The 24,433-nt window shown below is 46.6% G+C and overlaps 1 protein-coding gene across 1 annotated transcript in view; it reads left to right on the top strand.

Annotated features, from left to right (window-relative positions):
- LOC147729701 (dynein axonemal heavy chain 17-like) overlaps window positions 1-24,433 on the top strand; it is a 1,258,223-nt gene that overhangs the window by 19,890 nt on the left and 1,213,900 nt on the right. The window contains exons 4-5 of the mRNA XM_086954021.1: window positions 10,968-11,067; window positions 16,781-16,829. Of these exons, the coding sequence (XP_086810147.1) occupies window positions 10,968-11,067; window positions 16,781-16,829 (149 nt within the window). The remainder of the gene's footprint in view (window positions 1-10,967; window positions 11,068-16,780; window positions 16,830-24,433) is intronic.

The following is a 24,433-nucleotide window of genomic DNA, read 5'->3' as shown; positions in this document are numbered from 1 at the left end:
TCAGAAGTTGTTGTGTGTGCGTTAAGCTGCCGCGTGCTAGATCATGGTTTGAGACTGGGAAGTTTGCACAATAATGACTGCATCCATGAATAAAGTGGACAATGAGCATGATTTTTTTTACAGGTAATATAATCTTTATTGATTGGAAAGGAGAACAGGACACAAAGTCTGAAGCTCCTGTAAAAGTAGAAAGTCAGTCTGTGCCTGACCTAAAAGTCAGTGTGTTAACCACAATGGACATCTACGATCAACTGCGGTTTCTAATTTTCATTTGACCCCTGTAGTAAAACTGGTGTGTTAACTCCTACTTGACATACACAATGTATAGATTCCATATGAAGCCTGAAGCAGAAAAGCGGGTTTTAAATATTGTTTCTCCACAACTCTGTTATCACGTCAGTGAAACTTCGAGAAACAAAGTCCTTGGTCAGGATGAGAGTTGTCTGCTACCTCTCCTGGACCCAGATACCCGAGGGAGGGAGGTGAACGTGGATGTTACTCCTGTGCCATCAACTACCATCTCGCCAGCCGAACCAGTGAACTCTGCAGACCTCTTGCCAAACGCGGGCTGCACTGCAGGGAGATCCCTGCAATGAAGGTGCCCAGGGGGAGCTTAAGGCGTAGGCCGGTTTCACCCTGTGCAGCTTCGTGAATGGAGAAGGCCAGAACAGGCGATAGATTACGTTTTGGGGAGGGATTGCCGAGGGTTTAGGAAAAGTATGTAGGCAAGGGGGAGGTGAAGGGTCAGCCTCTCGACTCTTACACCTTTTGGCATAAGAAGAGAAGTTGTTTTGTTAGGACGAACTATTCCCCGGCATGATGGTAGAGAGCAGGGGAGGTCAATAAGGACGGCCCTATGCACTGCATGAAATTGAAGCATTTAAAACACTAAAAGAGAACCCCATTCAGACAGGACCTGCAGGCAGCTGATGATCGCGCTGCCACGACCACGAACAAACCCATTTGTGGATTTGGACTCGCCTGACTCCGAGTGCAACTGTCACTTACTTGTAAGGGTTGCACTGCAGTTTAGTTTATGGGCCAGCCGCCCGCCTTTCTCCTCAGACTATTTGCAGCTGTAACAATAGTCTCTCCCTCGGCAAACGTGCATGGTGCATCACCCCCAGCATGCGCGGGGGTTGCCTGTGATATGCTTCTAATGTTTAAATAGAGGCAGTCCGGGCCGGCCGGCCCTCGTGGTGTGCTGGCTGGCTGGGGACTGCCGGGAGGAGAGACGTGAGGGCGGGGCCCCGCCCCCTTGGAGCTGTGAGGGGGCCCTTGGAGCGTGCGTGTGTGCCCTCGGCCTGCGGGAGGGGTGGGAGGGGGCAGTGAGACTGTGTTAATACAGTCAGAGTGTTTCATTCATTTAACCCGCTACTGTCTGTTAGCGCCTAAACCCAATGCTGCATTGCTTGCAGCCGTCTTCTTCCCTGCTGAGACTAGTGAGGCCAGGGGGCCCCCTGACCCGTGGGGCCCCCCCGCACTGCAGGGCCTGCGGGGGCCTGTGTTACGCCCCTGCCAAATACAGATCCTTGTTTCTAGTCGGGGTAAGGGGGGTACACACTTTAGATAACCCGTGCTCACCCCTTGGGTAGCTTTGCACGAGGAGACAGACTTATCCTTAAGGCAATATGTGAAATATTTGTAATCAAAACACACAGTAATACAGTGATAACACCACAAATGGACACCACACCAGTTTAGAAAACTAGAGTATCTTTATCTAAACTCAACAAGACCAAAACAACAAAAATCCAACATATATGTAATAATAATAAGACTTTCAAAAGGTTTCAAACAACTTGGTCCATAGAAAACTATGGATGTGTGATTTCTCACATAGTACCTGTAGATGCGTTAAAATTCAGAAGGCCAAACAGCTGCAAAGATAGGAAGCGTCGAAAAACAAAAAGGCAAGTCAGTTCCTGAAGCCATGGAGAAACGATGCAACAGTCCTGCTGCACACAGGAGAAGTGATGCATCGAATCCAGTTTGTAGGGGGAAGTGATTTGTCGACTCCAAGACGGTTCTGGTCCGCGGGTGATGTGTCAGGAAAACTTGCCGCACAGGTACGATGCGTGAAAAGCTGGTATGCGTGGGTGATCGATGTAGCATCGTCAGCGGCCATGATCCCTCAGTTCGTGCAGCGGCAACAGATGCTGCGTCGGTTTCGGCATCGGCGCTGCCATGCATGGAGATTCTTCTCGCACAGCTGTACTGCGTCAGCAAAACAGCCCCAAGTAGCGTGATGTGGCAATTTCTTCAGTTCTTTGGGTTTCTTCCAGCTCCCAGCAGCAAACACAACTTCCAGAGGTCCAGAACTGGCACAGGCACCCCCTGGCAGGTCAGAACTCTCAGCAGCAGAGTTCAGGGGAGCCGTGAGGGAAGTCTTTGTGTCTCTGAGACTTTAGAACAGGAGACCAGCACACACATGCCCTCAGAGTTCTTCACGCAGGTTCAAAGCAAAGTTCCATTCTTTGTCCTTTCTTTGGCAGAAACAGCAACTGCAGGCCAACCCCACATAGCAAAGGGGGCAGTACTCCTCCTCACAGCTCTTCTCCTTGGCAAATGTTATGCTAGAGTCCAGACGTTCTGGGGTTTAAGGTGTAATACTTATACCCCAAAATGTCTTTGTTTTCTTTGTGCAACCAGTTCTGTCCTCACTGGTGCTGTATGACAACAGGGGGTGAAGACAGCATTGTGCAAAGGAGACAGGCCCTATTCAGGTGCAAGGCAATCTCCTCCCACTACTCTAAATTCCAACAAGGTCTATTCAGCAGAGCTCTGAGTCATCCAGGAAGGGACAGGCACACCCCAACCCCCGATTGGTTGTCTACAGTCCCAGCTCCTGTCACTCCAAAATCAGGCCGTCAATACACAAACAGGTAGAGGCACAGAGAATGGTTAAAGAAGAAAATGCCTACTTTCTAAAAGTATATATGTGAACAAAAATGGTTCTGTCTGGTAAGAAATGTTAATAATGGATGCTCTAAACAAGTAGCAAGGAAATACAAAGCAACCTCTACACAATAACTGCAAGGGAAGTAACTCACTGTGGTTACTTATTTTACAGATTATCCATTAGAAAAGGTTCAAAAGGATTGAGAGTGAGACAATAAATTTCAAATGTTACTTTTATCCGAATTGCATCATTCATTGATATCCAAAGTAAACAAAGAAAAAATAGATGCTGTCAACAGGGAATTTACACATAGGTGACAAGTGAAGTAAGACATGTGATTATTGTGCTAAAAAATGTGAACAATATATACAGTGCAGGCATATGTACAATTTGGCATGTGTACAGTTTGGGAGGTCAGAGGTTTAATGATACAGTGAATCCTATCCTTAGTCTGAAGGAATCCTGCAATCTCTGAGGTAAGATGTACGTCGACATTTCGACCCTAGAGGTGCCCCAGTGTGTGGTCTCAACGGGTCTTCCTCAGGACAGAGCCCTCCATTGAGAGCATTTCTGGCAACCTCTCTCACACACACACTCCTTTGTTCTTAGGCTGTCATCTTGAAGGTACACCGCCCACCCCCTGGCCCTGTCCTGAGGAAGACCCGTTGTGACCACTTGACAAGGCTTTGTGTTGCTCGGCGTGGGTTCCTGGGACCTGTTGTTACCAAGGTCTAGGGTTCTGGCCGTCTAAAGAACCCTCATTCACATAATAGTTGTGGGGGTGGTATATCTTGATTGTCCGCTTCAATCTGTTACGTGAACAGGATCATCATCGGGTCTTTGTCATGCTTTCCTCCACCAGGAGGGAGACCAAGTGTTTATTCTCAGTAGTGATCAGAAATGGTGAGAGTGAGGTGAATTAAAATGACCTCCAATCCTCTAGTACGACTTTAATTTGTCAGGGATGGGGCAAGGTTAAAAATGAATGTGGTGCATTACTAAAAGATCTTCTGTTCTATAGCACTGTATCAAGAACGTGGGTGGTCGAGTGGTCGACATGTTTCAGCCCCTTTGGTGCCCGTTAGGGTCGGGAGGCTTTCTTCAATCAATCAATCAATCAAGGACATTTATAGAGCGCACTACCTACCCGTAGGGTCTCGTGGCGCTTGGGGGGGGGGGGGAGTGCTGCTACTGCTCGAACAGCCAGGTCTTGAGCTTCTTCCTGAAGGAGAGGTGGTCTTGGGTCAGGCGCAGGTCGGCCGGGAGGGAGTTCCAGGTCTTGGCGGCCAGGTAGGAGAAGGATCTTCCTCCTGTGGTGGCTCTGCGGATGCGTGGGACGGCGGCGAGGGCGTGGCTGGTGGATCGGAGGTGGCGTTTGGGAGCGTAGAAGTTGATTCGGTTGTTGAGGTAGCTCGGGCCTTGGTCGTGGAGAGCTTTGTGTGCGTGGGTAAGGAGGCGTAAGGTGATTCTCTTGTTGACCGGGAGCCAGTGCAGGTCTCTTAGGTGTCCGGAGATGTGGCTGTGTCGTGGGATGTCGAGGATGAGTCTGGCTGAGGCGTTCTGGATGCGCTGGAGTCTTTTCTGGATCTTGGCGGTGGTTCCGGCGTAGAGTGCGTTGCCGTAGTCCAGTCGGCTGGTGACGAGGGCCTGGGTGACGGTCTTCCTGGTCTCTGTGGGGATCCACCAGAAGATCTTCCGAAGCATGCGCAGAATGTTGAAGCACGACGAGGAGACGGCGTTGACTTGCCTGGTCATGGAGAGGGAGGAGTCAAGGATGAAACCCAGGTTGCGTGCGTGGTCCGTTGGTTTGGGTGCGGTGCCCTGGGCGGGGGGCCACCAGGAGTCGTCCCAGGCGGAGGGTGAGGAGCCTAGGATGAGGACCTCCGTCTTGTCTGTGTTCAGCTTCAGGCGGCTCGTCGTCATCCACTCGGCTACCTCTCTCATCCCTTCGTGCAGGTTGGCTCTGGCGGCGGCGGGGTCGTTGGTCAGGGAGAGGATCAGCTGGGTGTCGTCGGCGTAGGAGATTATGTTGAGGTTGTGTTGGCGTGCGATGGCCGCGAGGGGGCTCATGTAGACGTTGAAGAGAGTCGGGCTCAGTGAGGATCCTTGAGGGACGCCGCAGATGACTTTGGTGGCCTCTGACTTGTACGGTGGTAGGCGGACTCTTTGTGTTCTTCCGTCGAGAAAGGAGACGATCCATTCCAGCGCCTTCTCCTGGATTCCGACGTTGCTGAGGCGCTGCACTAGGGTGCGGTGGCAGACCGCGTCGAAAGCCGCGGAGAGGTCTAGGAGGATGAGGGCTGCTGTTTCCCCGTTGTCCATCAGGGCTCGGATGTCGTCAGTGGCGGCAATGAGGGCGGTCTCGGTGCTGTGGTTGGCCCGGAATCCGGACTGCGATGGGTCGAGGGATCCATTCGTCTCGAGGAAGGTGGCCAGTTGTTTGTTGATGGTCTTCTCGATGACTTTGGCTGGAAACGGGAGTAGAGAGATGGGGCGGTAATTCTTGAGATTGGTGGGGTCTGCTGTATGTTTCTTCAGTAGAGCGCTGAGCTCGGCGTGCTTCCAGCTCTCAGGGAAGGTGGCGGTGTCGAATGAGGTGTTGATGATGTCCCGCAGGTGGGGTGCGATGATAGCGTCAGCTTTGTTGAAGACGTGGTGAGGGCAGGGGTCGGTCGGAGATCCGGAGTGGACGGAGTTCATCGTGTGGACGGTGTCTTCGGTGTTGACCGGGGTCCAGGCGCGGAGGGTGGTGGTGGGTGGCGTTGCTGCGGTCGTGGCGTGCGTCGGTTGAGTGCTAAAGCTGTAGTGTATGTCCGCGATCTTGTTGTGGAAGTAGGAGGCGAGGGAGTTGCAGAGGTCTTGCGAAGGGGTGATGTCGTTGTTTCCGGCGTTGGGGTTGGAGAGCTCTTTCACGATGTTGAAGAGTTCCTTGCAGTTGTGTGCGTTGTTGTCCAGTCGGTTTTTGAAAGCCGTTTTCTTGGCGATGCGGATCAGTTGGTGGTGTTTCCGGGTGGCGAGCTTGAGGGTGGTCCTGTTGTCCGGCGTGGGTTCCCTTCTCCAGGCTTTCTCGAGGGCTTGGCAGTTCTTCTTGGAGCTCTTGAGTTTGTCGGTGAACCATGGGGCCTTCTTGCTGCCGGGTCTGCTGGGCGGGGTCCTCAGTGGGGCGAGTTCGTCCGCGCAGTTGATGATCCACTCCGTGAGGTTGTCGGCGGCCTGGCTGGGGTTCGCTGAGCTGGTCGGAGGGTGCTGGCTCAGGGAGGCGGCGAGCTGGTCGGCCGTGATCTTGTTCCAGCTTCTTCGGGCAAACTGTTGCTGGTGGTGGTGGGTCGTCGTTCTTCTGAAGGTGAAGTGGATGCATCTGTGATCTGTCCAGTGGAGTTCTGTGGCGTGGCTGAAGGCGATGTCTTTGCTGGATGAGAAGATGGCGTCGAGAGTGTGTCCGGCGAGGTGGGTGGGGGTGGACACCAGCTGCTTGAGTCCAAGGTTGTCGAGGTTGTCGAGCAGGGTGCTGGTGTTGCAGTCGTTGTTGTTCTCCAGGTGGAAGTTGAAGTCCCCCAGGAGGATGTAGTCAGCGGAGTGGAGGGCGTGCGGGCTGACGAAGTCGGCGATGTCCTCGCTGAATTGAGTGCGTGGTCCCGGAGGTCGGTAGATCAGGGTGCCTCTGAGGGTGGTCTTCGGGTCGGTGTGGATCTGGAAGTGCAGGTGTTCGGCGGAGGGTGGGGTGTTGTCGGTGCTGGTCGTGATGCGGATGGTGTTCCTGTGGATGATGGCGATGCCTCCTCCCACCTGGTTGGCGTTGCGGTCCTTCCGGGTGATCTTGTATCCTTCTGGGATGGCGATGGCGATGTCGGGCGCTGAGGAGGCGTTCATCCAGGTCTCCGTGATGAAGGCAACGTCAGGGGCTGTGGTGTCTAGGAGGTTCCAGAGTTCGATGGCGTGTCTGTGGACGGAGCGGGTGTTGAGCAGGATGCACTTGAGGTGGTTGCTGCTGGTGTTCGGCGTGGTAGGTGCTGGTGTCGGGCAGGTCCGGATGCAGGTGAACTTGCAGGTGTTGCAGCTGAAGGGTCCGTGGACGCGTCGTGGGGTGGCTCTGCAGCATCCTGGGACTCGGCCGGTGTTGAGTGCGATGAGGGTGGCGGCGGTGTAAGTCAGGCGGGTCGGTCGGGGCCTTCGGGGGCCAGGGGTCCTGGCACTGGGCGCGGTCCAGGCGCGGACGGGCGTAGACGGGCTTACCTTTGGTGCGCCTTCGGCGCACAATCAGCGCGCCCGCTGCGCGTTCGCACGGTCGCCATATAAGGCGAAGTGCGCGGGTGGGCGGAGCAGCTGGGAGGCGGGAGCAGGGAGGGTACAGAAGAGAAAAAGGGGCGGGGTAAGCGGCGGTGGCGGGAAGCGGGGAGGGAGAGCGGAGGGCGGCGAGGTAGGCGGGCAAACAGGAAGGAAAACGATAAATACGGGCACAAAAACCAAGAAAACAGGCACAAATAGGGATGAAAACAAGAGCAAAACTAAGAGCAGAAAAGGAAAACCGGCAGGCAAGCACGGACCACGCCGCTCAGAGGAGGGGGCGTGGTCAGCGGCAGCGAGGCAGGCAGCGAGTCAGTAGCGGCAGGCAATGGGGCACACGCAGCAGCTGGTGGCCGTGCGGCGCGGGGGTGTCCCACAAGTGGGTCACACTCACCTGCGTCGCACGGTCGCCATATAAGGCCAAGTGCACGGGTGGGCGGAGCAGCTGGGAGGCGGGAGCGGGGAGGGTACAGAAGAGAAAAAGGGGCGGGGTAAGCGGCGGTGGCGGGAAGCGGGGAGGGAGAGCGGAGGGCGGCGAGGTAGGCGGGCAAACAGGAAGGAAAACGATAAACACGGGCACAAAAACCAAGAAAACAGGCACAAATAGGGATGAAAACAAGAGCAAAACTAAGAGCAGAAAAGGAAAACCGTCAGGCAAGCACGGACCCCGCCGCTCAGAGAAGGGGGCGTGGTCAGCGGCAGCGAGGCAGGCAGCGAGTCAGTAGCGGCAGGCAATGGGGCACACGCAGTAGCTGGTGACCGTGCGGCGCGGGGGTGTCCCACAAGTGGGTCAAGACCATGGTGGCAAGTCACTATTGCGTGATGTGCAAGGGGAAGTTTTGCACTTACCCTTCTTCTCAGTGCGTCAATTAGTACGCTGGATGGTTATGGGTCAGTGCTACCTATAACTGAAAAAGGGGAGGAAAGACCACAATGAGAGAATATACATGCATTTTATTTATATGTTGATCTATTGTGACCATGCACAGTCAATGGTGATGCTAGTCTTAAATTATTTTGCTGCTAAGCTCCTAGAGAGTGTGAGAACTAACTGAAATTGGAGTACATACGTTGCGAAAACATCATTGGAACTTAATTTTGTTTTATAACGGCTGAGAACGTAAGGAGTTAGTTATATTGTCCGTGTCTGGAGGAATTTAGTTTATTTCATTTCAAGTCAAATTTGGGGATTACCCTTCAGAAAAGGACAGGTCTAACATCTACTTTATCAATCTACTTGTCAATGTAAAACGTCTTTTTAAAAAAAATTATTTATTGTTGATTGTAAATCATACATTGATCAAAGTGCTGTAGAAATATTACAGAATTCCGTAAAAAATCAACAAATCAATAGCAAATAATGCATAATTTTAAATCGACATCTCCATATGTTGTAGCATGGGCTGCCAAATTTTCATCCCTAATTGTTTTTTCTTCAGCGATTTAATATGGTACAGACTAAATTCAAGGTTAAACACATTATAAAACTTAGCTCGCCACATTTCATAGGATGGTGCCTCTGGTTGCAGCCACATCGAAGCAACACATAGTCGAGCAACAGCCATGGCTATAAAAATAAAATTTCGGAATGGATAGCAAGTCTGCGTAGGTACCCTGTCCACACACACCCCTAATAGCATAATCTCTCTGGAAATGGAGACATTACTCGTTGTTTGCGACAGAAATTGTGCAATACATGAGGAAAATTGTCTTAACACAATACAATCAAAAAATATATGTACGATGTCTGCTACATCCGACTGACACCTGAAACATTTCCCATCATAAACCCCACCCCACTTCATCATTTTAGCAGGTGTGTGATATAAATTAAACAAGGTTTTATAGTGTTGGGTGCATAAATTTGCCGTCAGTATAACTTTGCTACCAATATCTATTGATTCTTGCACAAATAAACCAGGATTGCCAAGTCTATCCCTCCACTTCTCATCTTGAATCTCTATGTCGTCACGCTGCATTGCCAGTAATATATCATAAAGAGTCCCAATCTTAGCCCTTTCAATCAAAGCTTCCAAAAATTCATTAGTTAGAATAAGCAACTTTCTACAATGTTTATGAATTAAGCCCCATATTTGTAAATATTTAAAGAAATCGTTCTTGGGTATTATAAATTATTCGGCTAGTTCCGCAAAAGAAACAATTGCCCCAGTACTATAAATATCTCCTAGACGACCTATCCCCTTGTCCCTCCAAGTCGTCATCTTTGTATCTCAGAATTTCAAAGGGCATATTTCCGTGGAGTTAAGAGGTGTATAGTAACAAACCTGATTTATTGATCTGATTTTACGCGCCCACTTCCATTCTTTATATGCAGCAAGAAAAGTTGTTCAGAATGAGGGCATACTATTCCTGATATGTATTGTGCCACATTTTTATATATTAATCACCCAGCCCTGTGGGCCTACAAGGAAGACTTTAGGGGTGACTTAGCTTACGTGCAAAATAGGTACTCCAACACTGGACCTTTTATATATTCAGATGCTTGAATCATTCCCCGTCGTCAGGCTGGGAATCTCCAGTACATTAAAACAGCAGTATACAGTGTAAAAAGGCCATAGATCTGAAACAACATTGTATATTTTTTTAGACTTTTTAAAATTGAGTTTTGCAGTATAACATACACGTGATCCTAGGGAAACAACAGTATCACATTCACGCAGCACATTAGAAAGTACCCAAACGCCAGCCAATGAGAAGGAAACTAATGCTCTCCTACTCCCCTAGAAGTCAGCATAGCTCAGGTTTCTTCTGCACGTTATGTGAGGGAGTCTCCTGACAGAGCTCTGCTCTGACCTAACCCTTAAGCCATATACAGGCACATGCCTTTTGCGATCGCAAACGGTGCGATTCGCAAAAATTGTCAGTTTGCGATCGCAAAAATAGCTTTTGCGATGCATCAAGGATCAAGGCTCTCGGAAATTGAGAATTCACAATTAATTCAGAGTTCTTAAATTGCGATTGCATTTAAGGAATCTCATTTTGCGATTCCTTAAATGCAATGCAAGAACCACTTTGAAGTAGCGATTTCATTACTAGCAGGCGCAAATTACCATGAAGTTGAACTTCATGGTAATTTGCAAAAACTTTGAAAAATGCACTAAAGTGCATTTTACAAGTTCCATTTTACACACACACATGCCCTTGGGGCATGTGTGTGTGCAAGATGTACTCATATGCAGATTTCAGAGATGCAACAGGGTGTCCTTTTGACAACCTGGCACACTTGAAATTGCATTCTCGATTTGCGATTCTCTAATTGAGAATCCTAAATTGAGAATGTTTTCCCATTCATTCCTATGGGCCTTTAGGCCCATAGGAATGAATGGGGAGGTATTCCTTAATTACGACTCGCACTTTGCGAGTCACAATTAAGTAATGTTTAGAAATCTCTATTTTTTAAGCTATTTCTACATGCATAGGCTTTTGCGGTTCCTTAATTGCGATTCCTTAAAAAACACAATTAAGAAATCGCAAAAGCCAACATTGATGCATGTGCCTGGTAGAGTATTGGCTCATGACTTTTTATGGCTGCATATTTATTAATCTGTATTGCAAAATATAAGAAAGATTTTGTAACCCAAAGAAGACATACAAAAGAAGCTGCCCTTTTAGTGTGTCCTTTTCAGTTTAATCAGAAGCTCATATATCACTCATAGCATAATGTTTCTCTTTAAGATGAAATACACTTATTGATTGTGCCATTCATTCCTATCAGTCTTGATTAACCAGTTGCTTTCTTTATATCACTGCATATTTGTAGTTGGATCGATGGATTGCTGCCAAAGTTGCTAAGAAAATATTGCTACCAACACGAGTCTTATGATGAAACCCACTTGAAGATTCTGCACTTGGATGGAGAGGTGGGCATTGTGTTGAATTTCACTTATAATTCCATAATTGCAAATAGTACCTTGCCTTTTTTGGAACTGTGGCAGGGCATTTCTAAAACAGTACATTCAAATGTTATCTAGCTTCATGTTTTCTGTATTTGGGAGAGGACAGGGCTATTATAGTGCCGAGATGTCACAGTAGTGCCACCACTGTATACACTAATTTTCTTGATCCTTTTTTTGTTAAATGCCATTGTTGCTGAAAATGTATTCTTGATTTTACCCATACCTCCTTCTTCCACCATACTTCCTTTCCTATCTCTTTATTTCAGCATTAAAGGTTCTTTTCTATCCTTAAACTAATCATAATTGGGTGGCTGTCTCAGTTGGTATCATGGCTCTTTCAATCTATTATGTAAGGCAGATTGTTAGAAACAGAGTTGAGAAAAATGATGAACAAAAGTGCACAACCCAGGTATGCTGTGTAGTCACAAAAAAAGTACAAGGAATGTCAAAACCAGGCACGGCCAGCACAGTTAAGAGTGGTGGGGCAGGGGGGGGGGGGGAGGGAAAAGGGGGGGGGGCGCTGCAGAGTTGTCAGATGATGGGACCGATAAAACAAAAGAAAAAATAAATAAAACCTCTTACCTTGTGCTCGCCACATTGCAGTCTCATTTTTTAATTTTATTTTTATCTATCCCATCGTCTATCAACTTCTCCCCCTCTGCCCTACCCCTCCTATCTGTGCCGGCCGTGCCTGGGCAAAGCGTTTCAAAAACAACTAAATAATGTATTAATGGATACAAGTCAAAGTGCAATAGTTGTACACAAGGTCATTGAAAATGTTCTGACACATGTTCAGTTCCTAAAGGAACTTTTTCAAAGCTGAAAGAATATATTTGCAATCAATTTGTATCAAACTCAATGCAATTATTGTCTATGGAGCACCAACAAGCAAATTATGTGAAATATAAGGTAATAAATGAGAAGAGATGCAAAAGAACCGAGAAAAGGGGGACAGGGGTAAATGGAGCCAACAAATCTCAAGTGTATGGAGAGTTTTGTATGTGATCATTATGAATACTAAATCAGTATGGGCAAACACCCAAACGTCTGGGGTGCAATGGATCAGTATGTCCCAGAAGGCCAGTGTAGGAGAAAATGTAGAAATAAAAAGAGTCACTTGCAAAAAGTCGGAGTATGTAAGCAGTCTAACAATGGCCTAAAGATCATAAACTTGGACAATTAAAGTGTTGCAGATTACATTGGAAGTTGGTTGGATCTAAGTGGCTGTAAGAATGAAACTAAGGTTACCGGACAATATTGTGGCAAATCGAAGAAATATATCAGATCAAATGTGACAACTATTCATTTTATATACCTTAAATATGTTGACAAACAGGGAATGGTCTAGTAGTTTGTGATCAAGGGTAATTGACCAGTATATATAGTCACAGAAACAGACAGAGGAGTTGAAAAAAAGGGATTAATGTCGAAGTGCAAATAAGGGAGGTAAATGAAAGAAATAGAGGAACAAAGCAGTGCGTCAATTTTACTATAAAAATGGCAGAAGTTGAAAGTAAATGGTTGCGTAACAACGAAACATAAAAATGATCAAACCATTTGCTCCAAGAAGGTAGTTGATAAAAGTGGGTCTATTGAGTTAGAAAGCCTGTCAGTTATGGCAAAGAAAGCAGCGTGATGTGCTACAACAAATCTTAATTAAATAATTAATTTCATTGGAGCTCCGTAAATCTGTCCCAGCTGGCTGGGCAGAGTAATTTCATCGAAGTTGGCCCTTTGGTGCCAATCCTTTGAGAAACACTGGCTTTTCGGGGAATGACCAGGCCTCACTCATGGACGTGCTCTCTGATGGCCCTCAGTTGTGTGGAGAGACAACAGATTCTTAGCAGGAGCACTTTAAGGAGAACAGAACTATGGTAAATGTAAATGTAAATTGATAATTGTATAGCGCACTACTCACCCGCAAGGGTCTCAAGGCACTTGTACGAATACCGCTGTGGAACCCGTCTTGGCTTTCCCTGTGAGGCGTCCACTCCTGGGCCCCCCCAGGGTGAAGGCCAGGCATCCTTAGCGTTGTGGGGGCCATTGTGGAAATTAAGCAAGCTATTGCCCAGAGTTGCAGAGTGGGACTCTATGATTAGAATAGGCACCGAGGCGAGAATTATCAGGTCCGTGAACTTTTGAGCCCAAGAACCACCGAGGCGGGGAATTGAACACTGGTCCCGGGATAGACCTCTGCATCAGGGTCTGTCACTCTAACCATTGAGCCACACTTCTCCACTGGTAAGGTCCTTAGACCTTCCCATGCCCCCACACCAACCCCATTTCACCTTACTCCCCTTTTGTGGTCATGGAAGGGGCATTTAATCATGTTTGTACATGCCCAGCCACCCCGGCCAGTAATCCTCAAAATCTTTTTGTGGCCAAGGACAGTTCCCACAGACAGTTGGGACAGGCAGCCATAAGTTGAGCAATCCACCAGCCCCCTGGCAGCCACAGCCTCTGAACCCCTTTAGTATGCCCTCCGACCATCATAGACATCAAGTGGGTGGCAGGATACGGCATTAGCTGCACCCCTGGAGGTCAGTGGTTTTTGCAGCACCTCCAAAACAGCAGCTCCCTCCCCTTTGTGGCACATTCCACCCATACCACCGAATTGGGCTAAACTGATGGAGGTCACCTCTCCTTGCTTTGTCAGGGGCTGTTAGCTCTCTTGGCCAAGGGAGTACAGAGATGGAACCGGCATCATAAGTAGGTCATGGTTACTTTTTCTGCTATTTTCTGGTGTCCAAGAAGAATGAAGGACTTTCTCCTAATTTAGACCTGCACTATATCAATCTCTTCCTGAAAAATGGGAAATTAAAAATTCTCATGCAAGTTCTATGTGCTCTGGACCCAGGATAGTGGATGTATCGCTGGACTTGCAGGGTGACTATTTTCCCATTCCCATACTGCGTGCCAACAGGTGCTACCTGCGGTTCACCGTAGGTCAAGAGCACAGTTAGTTAGTTGTGTTCACCAGAGTCCCTGGGGAGTTCATGAAAGTGATGGTGGTGGATGCAACTCATCTGTAGAGGTTGCTAATTATAAGTAGAGCCGTAGGGCAACATCTGAAATATGAGTCCATTTCAGAGAAATCACAAATGTCAAATTTTGCCCCGAAGGGACAGATCCGTGTCAGAGTTTCGGGATACCCATGGCCATGGCATAGATCGGTTCTTCGTAGACCAATGTTGGACATACTTGAACTCCCTTATGATTTGTAAACTAATGATGACACTGGAGAAGTCAGTATACCTTCTGAGCTGTAGGCAGACTCAGAAAATAGGGTGTAGAGTACAAAACTATTTTGCATTCACAAATCCTTTGATTCACAAAATCACATGTTTTGCTAGAGCAAAATAGCTTTAAGCTATGTACTGAATCTAGTTTGTGTGTCAGAATAATATTTCAGACTTGAAAATTGCTTTAACGACCCATTCCAAAGTGCAAATGGCGTTAAAGCGCAACCACCTTCTTAGAGTTTGAAAACAATAGGCCCTTCTTTAGAGTTCACAGTAGTAAGGTGAAAGCCTGATCCTTGGAGAACATAGTCAAGGTCACATCACCAACACTTTAGATATTTAAATTGATTCCCCTCCTGACTCACACCAGATTCAAGACCTTGTCCATCACTTACAGATCCTTCAATGTCCAGAAACCAACAACGCAGCCCTCAAACCTCTAAATATAGAGTTATTTAGGACTACTGTATGTTTTGCAAACTGCAACAAAGAAATGCTGATGTAATCCCATATGTGAAGCTCATATCCACTGTAACCCAATCACTGCCTTTCTCTAACCCCTGAAGGTGCATGTTAAAAAATGCCCCATTTATCTATGCAACACAGATTTGATTTGATTTATAGACTTGTAAAACGCGCGTAAGCCCGAGGGCGTCTTGGCTCTGGAATTGGCAGGGGTGCTGAACTTTGGTAGGCCCTGGTAGTCCAAACATTTTAGTTGATGAATAACCACGTTTTCAGTAGTCTTCTAAATGCCATGAGCGACGTGCTATTCTTTATCGAGATTGGTAATAAGAAACTTCTGCCCCCCCCCCCCCCCCCCCCCCCCAGCGAGCCTGCTTGTGTCTGGGAATTGACAGTAGTTGTGAGTGAGCTGCCCTTAGGTTTCTGGCTGACATATATTTTCTGAGGTGTGTCTTCCGTTACAGTGGTCCTTTTCCTTTAAATGCCTTATATGCTAGGCATTGTGACTTGAATAAAATTATTTTTTCCACTGGAAGCCAATGGAGATCTCTCATTTGATGGGAAACAGGTTCATATTTAGGGATGTCTAAAATTAATCTTGCTGCAGCATTCTGCATTCGCTGGAGCTACAATAAGAACTGGGACTGTAGCCCCACATATGGGGCATTGCCGTAGTCCAGTCTGGAAAGGGCCAATGCTGTAACCATCATCTTTAATGCATCCAAGGGGATAAAAGGGCGTATTTTCCTAATCATTTTTAAAATACCCCAAAAAGTAGATGCAAGCTTATTGATTTGACACTCAAATGTCAGTCTTTCATCAAATACAAACCCTAAGTTCCTGAGCTTTGGGACCGGGGTAGGGCACTCGCCCAGATCAGCTGGCCACCATCTTGGAGACCAAAAGGAGGTATTTGACCCTAATAGTAGAACCTCTGTTTTTTCACCGTTCAACTTATGGCAGTATTTCTACATCCACGTATTTATCTGAGACATGCAGATATGGAACCGATCAGCTTTCTCTTTGATATTATTTGAGACTGATACCACCACCTGAGTGTCATCGGCATATGAGACCACCGAAAACCCAAACTGACTGATGATCGCCACCAGAGAGGCCACGTAAATATTGAAAAGTGTGGGGCTCAAGGAGGAACCCTGAGGCACCTCACATGGCAGTTTGAAGGATTTAGATGCCGATCCATCCACTTCTAATGCAAAAGTTCTGTCCATTAGATAGGATGACAGTAGGGTAATGGCGGTATCTTGGAATCCCAGGTCCGTTAGCCTACCTAATAAAATCTCGCGGTTGACAGTGTCGAAGGCCGCCAACAGATCTAACAAGATCAAGGCGGCCTTCCTTCCTGCATCCAGTGTTCTTCTGAGTCCCTGTGCTGCCATAACCAAAGCAGTCTCTGTTCCGTGGCCCTCTCTAAACCCATTCTGTGAATAGTCCAGGAGATCTCCGGCGGAGATAAAAGTTGTAATCTGCATGTTGAGTAGTTTATCCAGCATCTTAGATGGAAAGAGAATCCTGGAGATTGGTCGGTAGCTACTGGGTTCACTAGGGTCAAGATTGGATTTCTTTAATAGAGGCTGGACTGAGGTGGTCCATTGTGGTCAGTTCTATGTAGAGGACTCGCTACCTTCCCCGGTTAGGGTCAGGCTACGTAAATACTCACCAGAATACCCCAACAAAATAAGTTTCCCATATCTATAAAAACAGATTTAGTTTGGTGCATTTCATCAAATGAGCTTGCCAAGATGGCGGAAGCATTGCAGCCCAGCACCACTTGTGCGCGCGTTGTAATAAGACAACTGTAGAAACGGTGCGCAGAAACAAATCAGAGTGCGAATGAGATGGGAGGTGTGCGAGGAGTAGTGTTAGATGAGAGTGATTTGTTAAAGCAGGGGCATCAATTTTCTGGAGGCGGTTGAGATATGTTAACAGTTGTTGTTTTCCTACCGTAGATTGATGACGAGCAGATGGAGCTCATGATGAATATTTTTCGCAGAGCTGGTAAGTATTGGTAACAGCTGTTGAAATCCCGCTTTACCTGTGCTAAGACACGAGTTTGGGCAGATGGAAATTAATCTTGGTACATCTACAACAAATAGTGGGGATTAATAGGATTGTATCCATCTACCAATTTCAAGAAATGTGTGTATCATTTTAATGGAGGGATATTTCTGCCCAACCTCCCTTACACATGCTAATTGACTCTGTGCATTAGTTATACAACTCCTGTGGGATGTGATTCAAGGGTTTATTTTAGCAGGCCTAAGTCTGTGTGATAAAATGAATCCTGTGCAGCTTTTAAACATATTTAGCTGCAGGGAGGCAATCTGAGCCAAAGGAAAGATGTGCTCCCCGGCAGCCCAAGCTCTTCTCTCCAAAGCATCTGTCCGCGTTCAGGCGCCTTGGCTCCAGTTCAAGTGAACAGAATGTGCTGCTTCTTTCATGCTTGTCGATCAGGAAATTACCATATTCAAAGATAAGCTTACTTGTGGAAATGTTTTCTCTTTTAACTTTTGTCTGTATTCGGGTTTATTTTAAACCTTTGGAGTCTCATGTCGAACAATCCCGCCTTGCTTATTCATGAACTCTTCTGGTCACCAAAATCTAATAGGAAAGATTCAGAAAATTACTCCTGTAGCTACCCAGGGATCTTTTTCCATCCTTTGGAGTCACATTCATGCAAACCTTACCTTCAAAGTCTCCCACAGCCATTGTGTCTCCTTGACCCACTTCTTGATTGCTTCCAGTGAGAGGCAGGCGGCAGTGTGGCATCTTGAATTCTGGAATAAAGTAAACTCTGAATTGTTCAAACCAATTTGCTGATCATGCATTTTTCAGGTACTTCACAAATCTGAGAGAGACTTCTAGCTTCAGATTCCTTAGCTTTGAATTTTCCAGGCCTCAGACGGGACGCGGAACAAAAAGATATTATAATGCGTAACCGAAGTTAAGTAACTTGTTCATCATGAAGGTTGGTGAAATTTCCCAATTTCACCCAAATTTGACTGAAGTCCAGTCCTCTTCCACTCACCATCACTTTCTTTAAGAGGTCCCAGCTAACCCTGCTACACGCATTCTTAGCATCCAGCACTAACAGTCCAAGTAGTGCCTCCTGTTTGTTGGCTGTCTCAGTAAGATAAATTGACCAACTTATGCTATCAAATGACTGTCTGTCCTAGTAAAAACCAGGCTCGTCTTCATGTATAAGGTTCAAGAAGACCAAGAAAAGGTGAATCATTAGGATTTTGAGGTACAGTTGTTATTTATATTTAGGAGGGTTAAGGGCATGTTACAGAGGTAAAGTGAGGCATCCTTCTCCTTCTTGTGGAGTTTGTAAATCTACCCTTCTCAGTTATTGAGCAAAATAGTGAGGGATCGGGCCAACTGAGTAATACATAACTGTAGGTCTGGGGTATTATGGGATTTTAGGCCTTTTATGACAACTCTTGCTTTTTCCTCAATTATGGACATTGTTAAAAATTCCCTCTGGGAGTCAGTAGTCCTCGGGAGCTTCAGCTACATAGAAATTAATTCTGATGAGTGGGATTCAGAGTCTTTTGTATATAGTTTTACATAGACGTCTTTAAATATTACTACTTTCCCCTTGTCTTCAAAGATTAATTGTCCATCTTTCACTGTGAGGTTCAGTATCCTCTTTATGTTTTGCTTACTCTTAAACTCTCTTGCCAGCTGAGGGTGAGTTTTATTGCCAAATTAATATGTTTTACATTTTAGGGACCAAGGCTGTTTCCTTCTTCTTTACTAATAGCATGTTGAGTTGGTCCCTAATTTTCGTCACTTTTCTTCTGTCAGTTTTGTTGCGTTAGGATTCATGGACTTTTCTGCTATTTTCAAGTATGTTTCACATGTTGCCTGTGTCAGTAATCTGTCTCTTTTGCCCGCCTCCGTGAACGCTGTGAGTTTTCTGCAGACCACCGCTACTCGGTTGTCCCATAGTATCTATGAAGTTGTGTTGGTCATGTTAGTTGAGAGAAAGTGAGTTATACTTTGAATATTTTCGATCTATTTACAGCAATTTTGTCCGATGGATGATGATTGTAACTGGGGCGTGGTTTGATTTGGACAGGATACCTTTCGTGGCCTTCTTCATCTGCCCTGCCAATATGCTGCCACAAACAAAGTATCTATTCCAGAGGGTGTATGATGTATGTGGGAATAGTAAGTGAAGTGTTTTTCAGTGGGTGCAACAGGTGCCAGGCATCTACTAACCCCAGAGCTTGAGTGCTTCAACTATGCCTTCTGTGTCTCCCTGACTTATCGAGGTTCCCATCAATCCCCATTAAAGCCACCCCAGTATCCAACTTCACTGAAACCCTGTAGATTTCTCAACATTGCCTGTAAGAATGTATTCTGTGGTCGTGTTGCAGGGATTCTGCTCAGGAACAGAACTATGCTTGGGATCACAGAACAACAGTAGGAAGGGACTAAGTCACCATACCAGCTCAGTACCCATCAGCCGACTATCTATAATGTCTCACTTGCCCTCCTAACCTTACCAGAGAGACAAGACACCCCTTGAACACAACATTCCCGACCCTCTCAGAGATCGCGATAACAGGGCACTCCTTTTCACTCTCACACACGTACTCATCCACAATAAGATATAACAGAGACACGAAGGAAATCTGTAATGTTTATTTAAACTAATGTTCTATAGAATGCACTATTTGTACCACGATCAGAAAACAAACACCTAACAAAAAGATCATCAGCATAGTCTGTAAACTATATATTATGAAAAGCCCTGTCATATTATAAGACAGTTACCCTTACCCCCCTCACCCCTTCTACAGAAGCAGAATGGTTATACAACAAAGATCTCTGGATTTAGTAGCGGAGTCCGTACCTTAGCATACACAGGTGGACGTCCTACTTCTCAGATAAGCGGTGATCTCCTCTCAGAAAGTCTCTCTATGTGTGTTGCATTACTGTGTATATCTATATGAAAATAAACATATGCTTACAAACAGCAGCTGCACTCTTGTTTTGTGTCTAGGTGCTAGGGCCTGACCAAAACAAAATAACACATGACATTATTGTTTACCCTTGTCTGCTGTGTTCAGACTAAATCCCAAGAAGGAACAGAGCACGAAACAAGATGCAAGCTCTTGTATGAAAATACAGTGTGGCACAAAAATAAGCATGCGCATATAGTAACATGCGCATAGCAAATGCCGACTGTATTGTGCACAGTTAGGTTAACATAGGGAAAACCACCATGCATTGCACACATGAAAGTCGGTTTGAGGTAGATAATGTTGCCATCATTATTATTTTAGTCCCCAGCCTATATTTAGCAAAAACATATTTGCCCAACTTGGCTAATAAGGCTTCAAAAAGTCACCCCAATGACTCCCTAAGCAAGACCTTTACCTAGCATCTCTTTCTGAGTGCAGAAGAGTGAATTTGAGTTTGCCATTGTTTCTTGACTTGCAATGCTGTCTTATTCTGACCTGTTGCAGTTTCTTCTTGTTCAGTGTTCAGACCTAGGATTTGTCTACCCTCTGCTACTAACGTAATGGGGCAGATCATTCCTTATGAGCGTTAATAATTTGGCACTTTGTCAACTCCTCTACTGTGGAGTTCCATCCTGTTGTCAAGTATCATCTGGGCCTAGTCCATCAGAAGCAGTGGTCGAAGTGGGAGCAAAAAAGTAAGGGAACTGTGGGCGGAGACTCAGGGGGCGGGAATAAGCAGAGGATTGGATTAGTGGGCGGAGTCGGAGGTGTGGCTAAAAATAGCAAAACATACCCAGATCGAGCCTCCCCTTCCCACCGTCATTCTGGCATCGATCAATACCCTGCTTTATACATACCCATGTTCTGTCCTCTCTTTGACACCATTACTTCCTGGCATCGCTCATTACCGTACTTCTGGCATAGCAGGGTTGAGCCCTCCTCTTGCCAACCTACATCTTGGCCTCACTCTTAACCCTGATTCCAGCAAACCCAGATCTAACCCTCCCCAATTTTAATTCCTGCCATCCCACATTACTCCGCTTCTAACATACCCAGATCCAGCTTTGCTTTCGCCCACTCTCACTTCCTGGCATTGAACAAAAAACCTGCTTCTGGTATAGCCAGGTTCAGCCCTACCCTTGCACCCTTAGCCCCTGGCATAGTTGTTAGTATGCTTCTACTATACTTAGATCCAACCCTCATCTCGTCACCCCTAGGTTCTGGCTTCGCTAACTACCCAACTCCTTGCATACAGGGTATATCCTTCCTGTCACCTTACTTCCTGGCATTGTCCTTTACCCTACTTCTAGCACCCCAGGATCAAACCATTCTGTTGCCACCCCTATTTAAGGCAACACTAATTACTTTACTTTTAGGATGTCAGGAGCCAGCTCTCCCCTCACCATCCTCACTTTCTAGCACTGCTCATTACCATGCATCTAGCATACCCAAATACAGCCCTCCCATCACCACCCTTACTTCCTGGCACTCATTACCTTGCTTGTAGCATACCCAGCTCTTCCCTTACCGCCTTTACTTCATGTTATAGTTGATTCCCATGCTTCTACCAAACTTAGATCTAGCCTTCATCTCGTCCTGCTTAGTTTCTGAAATCAATCACTACAAAACTTGGAGGATACCCATGTACAGCCTTCCTCTGACCACCCTTACTTCCTGGCATTGCTCTTTACCTTAGTTCTAGGAGTGATGCAGCCCTTCCGGTGCCATCGCTACTTCCTGGCATTGGTAGTTACCTTGCTTATAGCATTACTAGAGTTGCACCCTATTTGCTAACCTTACTTCAAGGTATCCCAAATTACCTTACTTCTAGCATACCCAGATCCAACCATCCCTTCACTACCCTTACTTTTTAGACATCATTACCCTGCTTCTAGCATAGACCGGTTCAGCCCTTCCCTCATCCTCTACCTCCTTGCACCGCTTATTATTGCCCTACTCTAGAACACCCAGGTCCCACCCTCCTCTCGCCACCCTTACTGCCCGGGATCGTTCATTACCCTAGGTCTAGCCATAGTTGGATCTCGCCCTCCCTTCGGAACCCCCACTTCCTAGAATCATTCATTCCCCCAGCTTCCAGGTTACATGGTTCATTTCTCCTCTTTCCACCCTTACTTCCTAGCACCACTCATTACCATGCTTCTTCATACCTAGATGCAGCCCTTTCTTCACCCCTCTGTATCCTGGCATCCCTCATTACCCTGCTTCTAGCGTCCCCACATCGAACCCTTCCTCGCCACCCATGCTCTCTGGAATTACCCTGCTTCTAGCATACCCAGACCCAGCCCTCCCTCGCCACCCTCACTTCCTAGCAACGTTCATTACCCTGCTTCTAGCATACCCACATCCTGGCCTCCCCTCGCTCCCCCTCACTTCCTGGCATCACTCATTACCCTGCTTCTAGCATACCCACATCTTGGTCTCCCCTCGCTCCCCCTCACTTCCTGGCATCACTCATTACCCTGCTTCTAGCATACCCACATCCTGGCCTCCCCTCGCTCCCCCTCACATCCTGGCATCACTCATTACCCTGCTTCTAGTATACCCGGATCCAGCCCTTCCTCACCACCCTCACTTCCTGGCATATCATCCATAGACTGCAAACTGCCCAGGGGGCACATAGGGCGAGCGGGCATAAAAAAGACTTGAAGGGCATCAGCAGAGCCTTGGTACTGTAATTGCAGGTTAAGCTTCGTTTTTACCTACTAAATGTCTTGTGCTGCGCTCTGCAATACTAGGCGCGAGACCTAAAAAGCACACTTTCAGGGTAAGGGTCTAGCTTCTTACCAAACTTGGTGTAATTCTGTTCATCCGTTTTTGCAGTAGTGGTGTTCAAAATTCCTATTTGGAATTGCATGAGGGAAACTGGTTTTGGGACCCTTTTTCTCAGACCCCGCTTGACGAATCAACCCAAAACATTCCAGGTGGAGCGGAAGTGGATGAACTTTGTTTTGTATAGATTTATCGCTTTTTGTATAAAAACAACTGCCTCTGGACAGGTAATGCCGACCTTCGGGTGCCTGTCACTGGCTTAAAGTGAAGGAGTGGATTTTCCTGTGCTGTAAAGGAGAGGGACAGAGACCTGTGGAAGAAACAAGTCTCCTCTGAAGGGTACCTGCGACCTGGAAGAAATGTAAATGTCTGCAATTTGTTAAACATCAAATACGAAGGCTGCTTGGGAGCCATTATGGGTTTTAATTAATCAGATCAATGGAAGTTTTATGGTTACGAAGTTGTATTCTTTTTGAGAGGTAATGTTAGGGTGTTACCAGCGGAGTTCAGGACTGGATCTTTGTAATCATGGCTGGATAGGGATACCAAACCAGCCCTGGCAATTTTCTCGCACCAGCCCCTAGCGAAGCTCTATCTGGCCCCGGGAGGCTGGAAACGCTTGCTGCTTTTGTTACTGGGGCGGATATCGCAGCACCGCTGCAAAACCAGGCCTCACCCTTCCAGCCTCCAGGAAAACGCCCAATGCTAGGTACAGCCAGCCCAGCACTGCTTTGAACGGAAAAATATTTGCCCTAGGTATAGTCTGATTGCGTATTTCTGAAATCTATATTTTCAAAGCATTTATCTTTAACACTAAATGTTTGCACATTTTGTGGCAGCATATCTTCTACTGTATGTAATACAATTTTAAAATGTTCGCTTTCATATTCACAGTGGTCTCTCTCACAGGCATGGACCTCGTGCTCGATTAATATACAAGTCCTACCAGGATTCAATTCTGTGACTTTGGTTATACAAAAAGACATATGTAGTGGTCGCATTAACCAGTTGAGGTTTCATAACACTAAAGAGTACATTTCCCATTGATTAGTTTAACTTGCTGTTATTTTTTCTTTAAAGTATGTGCGCTAATTTATATGCAGTTACCTAAAGATGAAATGCCAAAAAAATAGTTACAGAATGTTTTATTCGTTGTAACCACATTTTTGATTCAGCCCCGATTGCACTTAGGCTCACATTTCACATAATTTATTTATGGACTTCAACCATTGCTTGGAATAAACCTGGTTGATTAGGTATGCACAGGTGTCTTTAGGTGTGTATTGTTCTTTCGGCATGCGATGCATTAGAACGGAGTGTGCAAGTTATCTATAAACAATGTTTTTTTAGGAGTTCTTAGATTAATCTTTATGTCTATTCACGTTAAATCATAACTAAAGTGCTTAAACGTTGAGAAATGGTAAAGACAACCTTTGGGGGATCAACACTTTCTGAACCCTCAGTATGAAACTTTACAGCCGGAAGACATGCGGAGGACTTGTCCAGCACTAATTTAGCACAACGAGCACGAGAGAAAGAAAATACCTGAGCATGTCTCCTGAGAGCTGCTCTGCCAGCAACCCTTTTAATCATTGCAACTCAGCAGTCTCTTTCTCATGGAAGCCTTTCTCCTGGAAGTGTCCTCACAAATGAGGTGTGAATCACGGGCTCACGGCAGTCAGCTGCAGGGCCATCAGAGGTAGCCGCTTTCGCGCTATATGCTACACTGATGGCCCATTCAGTCTCACTTTGCAGGCCCCCAGACAGAGCAGGGAAGGGGAGGAGATCGGGCGCACTGCAGAGGCCTTTGTCAATATTCACGCTGCACCACGCGCC

The sequence above is a fragment of the Lissotriton vulgaris genome, chromosome 2_1 (assembly GCF_964263255.1).
Source record: "Lissotriton vulgaris chromosome 2_1, aLisVul1.2, whole genome shotgun sequence".
NCBI classification, from domain to species: Eukaryota; Metazoa; Chordata; class Amphibia; order Caudata; family Salamandridae; genus Lissotriton; species Lissotriton vulgaris.
Note: the sequence above shows the minus strand (reverse complement) of the source record. Positions and strands in the feature narration are given on the sequence as shown.